The 9473-nt window shown below is 35.2% G+C and overlaps 1 protein-coding gene across 2 annotated transcripts in view; it reads left to right on the top strand.

Moving 5' to 3' along the window:
• LOC107548949 (dipeptidase 3-like) overlaps positions 1–9272 on the top strand; it is an 11296-nt gene extending 2024 nt beyond the window's left edge. Inside the window, exons 2-10 of one of the 2 annotated variants that reach the window (XM_016229824.1) lie at positions 814–940; positions 1371–1500; positions 5490–5631; positions 5829–5898; positions 6646–6822; positions 7002–7086; positions 7159–7234; positions 7570–7705; positions 9064–9272. In XM_016229824.1, the coding sequence (XP_016085310.1) occupies positions 842–940; positions 1371–1500; positions 5490–5631; positions 5829–5898; positions 6646–6822; positions 7002–7086; positions 7159–7234; positions 7570–7705; positions 9064–9252 (1104 nt within the window). In that variant the 5' untranslated portion in view covers positions 814–841 and the 3' untranslated portion in view covers positions 9253–9272. Of the gene's footprint in view, positions 1–788; positions 941–1370; positions 1501–5489; positions 5632–5828; positions 5899–6645; positions 6823–7001; positions 7087–7158; positions 7235–7569; positions 7706–9063 lie in introns of both variants that reach the window. The other variant, XM_016229823.1, reaches the window with a different exon arrangement.
• The last annotated feature ends 201 nt before the right edge of the window (positions 9273–9473 follow it).

Below are 9473 nucleotides of genomic sequence, written 5' to 3'. Positions count from 1 at the left end.
GTTATTTAGCAGACGCTTTTATCCAAAGCGACTTTCAAATGAGGACAATAAAAGCAATCAAAACCAACAAAAGAGAAATGCAAGTGCTATATTAGTATATTATTATAGTGTTATATTTCAATTTCACAAAGAAACGTGCAGCATTTTGTCCAAGCAAAAATAAAAGGACACATTTAATTTATAATTTGTCTTAAATCTCATTTTGTAAAAAAAAAAAACAATCGTGAATCGAATCGTGAAATCAAAATCGTGAATCGAATCGAATCGTGAGTTGAGTGAATCGTTACATCCCTAGTGCTCTAGCCTTCATGCACATAGAACGAGGTTCTGTTATAATCAATAAAGCTCTACAATGCACAATTTACAGCGTAGGCTGTCTACACTTTGATACAATGAGAGGATTCGCGCGAGCGCACAGAACTCGACACTGAACAAAAACTCTGGCGTTTTAAGCGATGAGTGGATTGATTGTAACACCTTTGACTGGCCATTGTGTTCAATTAAGAAATCGGATATGTCTGTGATTGGCTGTATTGCTAAACGCTGCAAAAAACATTGTAAAAACGTTGTAAATAGAAACCTATGTACATAAATACGGACTGAAGCACTTGGCAAAAGTTGCAACAGTATCAGATGATTCTCCGGGGCCCTAGGCGGTTGCTTACTTCGATTATTGGTTTAGTCCGTCCCTGTGTATAGCTGAGAATACTGGACAGCAAATGGCTTCAGAGAAGGTTGTAGTTGCACCACTTGCAAAAAAATGGTGTTGTGATGTCTTTTGATTTCAGACTACTTCTCTTTCTCTTTACTCAGACACAATGACCTGGCACTACGTCTGAGGATGCACTTTAAAAACAAATTGAGCAATTTCAGTATACACAACAATTCTAAAGTGGCTACAGATATTAGACGCCTCGCTGCTGGTCATGTTGGAGGACAGGTAATTTCTATTGGCTGATCTTAATTATAATCTGTATCTTTAACTATCCTGTACCGCCTTTTGCTATTAAGTATCATTTGTAAATTTAAAGTCACAAACCTATATTTGTGTATACTGTAGGCTATATTGTGTAGATCAAGTGCTGGGCCTGACGAACAAGGTTGTTCTGCCCCAAATTCACTCACAGCTTCTAATATTTTGCAGTTCAATAAGCAATATATGATCTTTAACCATTATCTTAACTCCACTCTCCTCTTATAATTTCTCACTGAGAAATCAGTCCCCGAAGTCACTGAATTTCACTGAAACTGTTAATTTCTCTCAAAAATTGTCATTCTTAGACATTTTGGACCCACAAGTGAGTTGCCAGTTTGCTGTTTTGGTTATTTTATGCATGATTAGAGATAAATAAGTCCTTGATATTTGTCAGGTTTTTGCAGCGTACGTGTTGTGCACGGCTCAGGACAAAGATGCTGTCAGACTGACCTTGGAACAGATTGATGTAATTCGTCGTATGTGTACTGAAAACCCAGAGATGGAACTGGTCACCACAGCTGAAGGTACTATTGCACCTCAACCTCCACCTGACCTAAAGAAATTTCACTTTGCTGTGATTGAACATTTTGAAGATTTCAACTTTATGCTGAAGTTTAGAGAATTAAAAGAATAGCCTATTATAGAGAAACTTTTGCTGTAACATTGACGTTTATAGGTTGTGTCATCTCAAAATCTTTCTCAAAACAAACTGCGTTTGAGTTGAGCGAGTTCTGCAGCAGGTAGAAAACTATTATATTTATTACAGTTTTGTCTTCCAATGACTGATTACTTTTAGTCCTGACGTGTCTTCATTTTATTTCTCCATCTTTTAGAGCATAATCAATGAAAAAATGAAAACCCTGTCATCTTTCATACATCTTCAAGCAGTTTGTTGCTTAGAGGGAAAGAAATTCTGTCATCATTTATCATGACTTTATTCCTTATGTGGAATATAAAAGGTATTTGGAGAAATGTTTTTTTTTCTCCATACAATGCAAGTCAATGGTCACCAACACTGTTTGGTTGCCAACATTCTTCAGAATATCTATTTTTATGTTCCACCAAAGAAAGAATGTCATGCAATCTCATGAGGGTGAGTAATTGATGATAGAACTTTTAGCCTCTCCAGGGAAAGTTTGATAATAGAAATCTTAATGAAATGACAGTTCTTTCGGAAGTCCATATCTGGAGAGGCTGTTATAAATTATCTCCAGTAAATTCCAAATTAACAAGATTCTTGCCTACACTTGTGTAAGTGAAAAGAGAAGAGACCATTATGCAATCTCACAGCTATCTGCCTGAGGATATTCTCTCTCAACATGATTGGACCAGTGCTGTCCGTATGTAACACTGTAAAACATCTAGATTGCATTTCACGTATCAAAAAAAAAGTTTAGGGTTGATATTTGAATGTTAAGTCTCTTTATGCTCAACAAGGCTGCATTCATTTGATCAAATTAGGTAAAGCAGTAATATTGTTAAATATTATTATAAACAACTTTTTTCTATTTTAATATATTTTAAAATGGAACATTTGTCATGTTACATAAAATGTAACAAAATTTTGCATTTCTTATCAATGTTGAAAACAGTTGTGGAAACCTTGATAAATTGTTTTCAGGATTCTTTGATGAATATAAAGTTTAAAAGAACAGTGTTTATCAGAAATTGTTTTAAATTGATAGATGTTTATTAGAAACTATTACTTTTGATCAATTTAATGCATGATGAATGTATACATTTCTTCAAAAAAAAAACATCTTACTGATCCCAACCTTTTGAACAGAGGTTTATAGAAGTGTTTTTGGTGAAATAAGTGTAGTACTTGGAGAAGATGTTGTGTAATATAATGTAGAAAGAACTAAGACTATGACAGCATGATATTAGACATGGTTTTTTAGAGATTGAACAATGTCAAAAGACAAGTGCCTGGCTTAGAAACAGCTGTACTCGGCCATGATCACAGCACATTTTATGTTCACCTCATTTTACAGGGAGATATAAAAACTAGTGTCAAAATTAGCGCGTTAACGCAGGCAATTAATTTTTTCAGTTTAATGCGTTAATTTTTTTTAACACAGTTAACGCAGGGCTAGGGTTGGCCACCTCACTCACAAGTGCTGCTTCTGTCACTTTTTAATTTTAAGAACTAAGACTATGACAGCATGATATTAGACATGGTTTTTTAGAGATTGAACAATGTCAAAAGACAAGTGCCTGGCTTAGAAACAGCTGTACTCGGCCATGATCACAGCACATTTTCTGTTCACCTCATTTTACAGGGAGATATAAAAACTAGTGTCAAAATTAGCGCGTTAACGCAGGCAATTAATTTTTTCAGTTTAATGCGTTAATTTTTTTTAACACAGTTAACGCAGGGCTAGGGTTGGCCACCTCACTCACAAGTGCTGCTTCTGTCACTTTTTTCTTTATTTCTTGACAAGAAGTGCATTTATTCAGTCGTAGAACGACTGAGAACATGAGACATTTCAGACGCGCGCTCCACTTCACTTCAGTGCCAGGCGCGAGTCCAACGAGTGTGGAAACGGTACTATGGCAAGCCAAGATGTACGCTACATTTACTCTATAGAGAAATCGCGTTTACATGAACGATTTCTTGTGTTGGAAATTAAATTACTCAAAGCTAATTGAATATTATAAACCAGCACTTATTTATATACATAAAAGGTATTTGTGTAATAAATGATATATACACAATGGGGTTAGTATGCTAAAATGCTGTCCATGTAATTAACAATTATATTAAAGTATGATAAAGATATGGAATCGGCCTATGTTCAATGTTAGAGATGAAAATATACAAAAAGTTACTTTGTACATAAATATTTCCTATCAGTTCACAGACACTTCTTCCGCTAAAACAATCTGTGGTAAATTAGTTTGGTCTGGTTCTGTTCATCATTGATTGAGTGAGAACAGTTCAATATTACTGGCTGTGGAAATCAGCGGGCATGGCTCATTATACTACAAGGAAAACGTTGTAAATAACGCACGCTTTTGTGCAATCAGAACGGCGTTTTTTTACGGCGTCCTGTGGCAAGCCGAGCGGCATTAGAAGCGGCGCATTTTACAAACATTAAAACGCCGTTAAATACGATGTTCAATGTTAGAGATGAAAATATACAAAAAGTTACTTTGTACATAAATATTTCCTATCAGTTCACAGACACTTCTTCCGCTAAAACAATCTGTGGTAAATTAGTTTGGTCTGGTTCTGTTCATCATTGATTGAGTGAGAACAGTTCAATATTACTGGCTGTGGAAATCAGCGGGCGTGGCTCATTATACTACAAGGAAAACGTTGTAAATAACGCACGCTTTTGTGCAATCAGAACGGCGTTTTTTTACGGCGTCCTGTGGCAAGCCGAGCGGCATTAGAAGCGGCGCATTTTACAAACATTAAAACGCCGTTAAATACATCTTTTTTTACGATTTACGTAAAATGTCACGTCTCTGAAATGGTTTTCAAAACTGTCCTTGAGCAGCCCAGCACTGTCTCACTCATCTAACACACCTGATTTAACTCGTCAGCTCATTAATAGAGACTTTAAAACCTGAAGTGGGTAAGAAAAGGTAAAAAGAGTTGAGCGAAAATATGATGCATGTCAGATCTGCGTCACGTTCAGCAGCGGCAGCTCTTAAAGAAATAACAGCCGAAACAACCTAATAACCAGCTGATGTCTATTAATCAAAGGACAAAGAAAAAAAGAGGAAAAAATAACTTTTATAGCTTTAAGGATTCATCTATATTTAATGTAGAATTTAGTGTTTGATAACTTCAATTTCTGTATATTTCTGCTGAAGGCCACAGGTAAATATGACATTTATTATAATGGGTTTATGTGACGATTGTTTTAAGTTCACTTAAATTAGAAGTTATTTTTTAAAGTGTAATAAATGTTAAAATTGATAGCTCTCAATTATACTGTAATCCTGAATGGCTATAGTCAATGGTCAAATATTAGGTAAATGTTAAAATTGATAGCTCTCAATTATACTGTAATGCTGAATGGCTATAGTCAATGGTCAAATATTAGGAGGGGGGGGGGCAATTTTATAGAGAAATCAGTATTGGTATCATTGATACTGGCCTTCAGTCATAAAAAAAGATGCCATTAAACAAATATAAAAATATATACTGTCTTTATGTTGTTTGTACATTAATTTGAAGATTGAATGTGAAATGATTGCAATATAAAAGTATATTTAAAAACTTTAATGTTAGGTGGGATTAATCGCGATTAATTTCAGAAAAATGTGCATTTAATTTGTTAATTTTTTTAATCGATTGGCAGCACTAATAAAAACACTTATGTCCATTGTGCTCAGATTATTACTGATGTGGAGAGAAAAGAGAAAAAAGGATTTTTCATTGTTTCACACACACACACACACACACACACAAACGTGTGTGTATGTGAAACAATGTGTAATCCTTTTTTTTTTCTCAACTATTGATAAACAAGAATTTGTGTGTGTATGTGTGTTTAAGGAATGAGGAACAGTGCAAAAATTGCATGTCTAATCAGTATTGAGGGAGGCCACTCCATCGACAGTAGTTTACCAGCACTACGCATGTTCTACCAGCTTGGAGTAAGATCCATGGCCCTCACACATAACTGCAACACCCCATGGTAAATAAAATACTCACCATACATGTACAACATAAGCTTATGATAATAATGTGTACAAACAAGTTTTAATACTGAATTGAGAGAGGAGCACAAATACAACTTATACTGCATACTTACGGACATACTGTCCCTGAATTTTTATTTGTCCATTTCATATAGTTACATTATTAAACTTTCTCCAATAATGTCATGTGTAGGGCTGAGAGCTCATCTAGTTTTTACCAAAATTACCAGCGGAAGAATAACAGCCTGACAGATTTTGGAAAGGTACGTTTTTCTTGACGAATCAATAGTCAATAAAACAATGTAAAACAGATCTTATAAGAAGATAAAGTTTAATGCAAGATAGTTGAACCAAAGTTACAGTTGTATTTAGTTGGGAATTTGACCTGGTATTAAAGGCCTCTTTTGTTCTCTTCTATATTTGGAAATCCCTGTCTTGTGTCCCCCTTTTGAACCCAAAAACTAGAGACAAAAAATACTGAAAGTTCAAAGACGGTTTTCTTTTTGCTTAAAAAAATGCCTTTGATCCTGGAGTTACTAAAATATTCAAGATGGTGATTTGTATATCCTGTTTGCACAGTAGTTCATCATTACCATTGAATTCATTTTTTTCCCCCTGCGTGTATGTTAAAATTGCTGACAAATTACATATAAAAGACGTCTATCATAACATATTATTACAATATTACACACAGTGAACCCATTGTTGTATGAATCAAGTACATGAGAAAAACTTCTGCACAATATTAAAAATCTTAAAGTGCTCAATGAAAAAAACTAATCATGATTATGATGCATTTACTTTGTTTTTGAAGTATAACTTGACTATTATCAGAACCTGTTTTGTGGTGGAATTCACTTTGGCACTGAATATTTGTGATTTACCTCAGAGAATTCACAGTAAACATCCAAATGGGTCCAAATGGATCCAAAATCCCTGATTTGTAGAATTGAACTGAATGGATCAGAACTAACTGCTTTACATGGTTAATTAATTAATTGAATCCCCAGGCAGTGGTGAATGAGATGAACAGGTTGGGAATGTTGGTTGATCTGTCCCATAGCTCGTGGGAGACAGCCAGAGCTGTGCTGAAACATTCTGCTGCTCCAGTTATTTTCAGCCACTCCTCAGCCTATGCTATCTGCAACAATGTTCGTAACGTACCTGACGACCTGCTGCTGCTGCTGGTGAGACCTCCATTTGTTTTGCTACATTAGACATAGTTCCCTCTCAATAAAAAAACTCCAAAATTTTACTGAAAAAAGACCGTAATGGAAATGCCACTTGTCACTTTGTGTTTTTGTCCACTTTTACCAGTATGACATGTATGATATTTTGAAAAGAACAAACTTTGCTTTCTTTCTAGAAAGAAAATGGTGGGCTTATCATGGTGAACTTCTACAGCAGTTTTGTAGCATGTTCATATAACGCAAATGTGTCTATTGTGGCTGGTAAGACTAGATTTCTTTATTTTTTTATTTTTTTATTTTTTTGGTTTTAATTTGAAACTTGTGTTTTTATAGATCATTTTGATCATATAAAGCGGGTGATTGGAGCTAAAAGCATTGGGATTGGAGCAGACTATGATGGGGCACAAGGGCAAGTAAAGATCTCAAATACATCTCATCTATATTGACGTTACAGAATTTTGTTTATGCTCACTTCTTTGCTAACGTACCTCCATGGAATCCATGCTTGTGTAATTCTGCAGTAAACATTGTAGATTTCAGCAGAATATAAACTAAAAATAATAATTTTTAGCTACCAATATCATTGTAGTACTCTCAGCACCAGTTAACACATTTTACAATATTTAAATCCATTCCGAAACATTCATATCCCCTAGAATCACAAAGAAAAGCATGCAGATTATGCTTTTGGCCCTTATCTGTATGTCTGTGTGCATGTGTTTATGCGTGCCTGTATTATTACAGATTCCCTAAAGGCCTGGAGGACGTCTCCAAATATCCAGCACTAATTGAGGAGCTGATATCAAGGAACTGGACTGAGGAAGAGCTGGCAGGAGTGCTAAGACTGAACTTCCTCAGAGCGTTCCGAAAGGTTGAGAAGGTCAGGAAATTAATTTGTGTGTTCAGTTCCTAGTTTAATTAGGTCAGTTAAGATATTTATAAATCTTGACCTCTTTAGGGGCAGTATAAATACTGCAATTGACATTAGTAAACATAACATAGTAAACATATACTTAATGTGCATAGCCGAATTATTGTCTAAACTTTCTCACACACATACTTACATTTTATTCCTCAGCTTCTTCCTTTCTTGCACTACAATAGTGATCTTTACAGCCAAATGGAAATTCCTTCCAGTTCCTTTTATTTTCTTTAAAAACTCCTACTGCCTTTTGTCCTGCTCTCAGTGATCCCCATTAATTTATCTCATAATATTACGGCCACTATCTTCCACCCTCATCTAACCCTCTTCTTTTAAATTACAGTTGTTATTGAAACATCCACTCAAATCTCTCTCACCTTATTAAGCCAAACAGACAGAGAAAGTGTATCTATTACATCAGGGCTGCCTACTCCCATGTGTTTGGCACTGTTCTCACGCCACACACCCAAAAACATAGAGAGCAAAGAGGACATTGTAGTGTGCTGACTAGCGAGACAGAGTAGGCAGCACTGTGCAGCAGTGAGTAATTCTGAGAAATAGGGGGAAATGCGTAACTTAATTGTAGTTTATTTCCATGCATGCTGAGTAGTCAGCCTCCCTCTCATCTTGCACTGTGTAAACAGGCAGGTCAGTGATTTGAGTTTAGGTTAGTAACTAATATGCTCTGTAGACTACATAAAAATAAGCTAGTCGTAATAAAGTTTTTTTTTTGCACTATTGCAGCAGTTATTTTATACAACCACTGTCAGACAAAATTCTGTTGACAGGTTTTGATTTCTTTTTTTAACAAAACAACCCCATACAGCCCACCGCACCCCCCACACGAATTCTTACTCCAAGCTGAAATGAGTTGGCAGCCCTGCTATACATGTAGTATAAATACATATGACATGTTACCATCCTGTTCTTGATAAGTTATGATAAGATTCCTCCTTATCCAAATGTCACTGCACTGGTTCAGCACATTCAGTCTGATGAGATTTTATCAAACTGTATCTGCACCCAGTTTGGACCCCAACCAATGCAAGAAATAATAATTATTTATTAAATAATTAATAAATAATTATTTATGAAATTATTAATAATTTCATAGATTAGTTTATATATTTATACATGTAATTTCAAAACACAATTTTTTTAAATCAACATTCATTTAATTCACTTTAAGGACCTGTGTACTGAAATACTGTAAGTGTTACACATTCTTATAGTTTGTATATTAAAAGTATTTCCCTCAGTGTGATCAAAGCACATTTGGATATATGTTAAATACTTCTCTCTCTCCATATGTTAAGGTACGTGATGATTTTCTGCACATTTCACCCAGTGAAGTTGAAATCTCCCTTTCGGAAGTAAACAACAGCTGTCGTGTGATGCTGATCCATCCAGTCTTGCCCAAAAGTAGCCATCGAAATGGAAACGCTCCATTGATGCCTGTGAAAGCTTTAATCTACTTCATCTTACTTTGGATCCAGTCACAGTAATCTAACAAACAATTAATCAACTAGAGACAGTATACAATATAAATGTTTACCACAGACTGCTTGGCCAACAAAAATCTCAACAAGACCAGGAGTACATTTGAAGTAAATTTGCTGACTGAAACTGACACATTTAGGTGCTTTGACTATTTTGGAAACGGTTATGTTTGGTAACAGTTTATGAAGACCATACTTTATAACGGTTTCTTAATATGCATAGCTAG

Source organism: Sinocyclocheilus grahami, unplaced genomic scaffold (genome assembly GCF_001515645.1).
Source record: "Sinocyclocheilus grahami isolate Dianchi unplaced genomic scaffold, SAMN03320097.WGS_v1.1 scaffold358.1, whole genome shotgun sequence".
NCBI lineage: Eukaryota > Metazoa > Chordata > Actinopteri > Cypriniformes > Cyprinidae > Sinocyclocheilus > Sinocyclocheilus grahami.
This window is presented reverse-complemented; position numbering and strand designations above follow the sequence as displayed.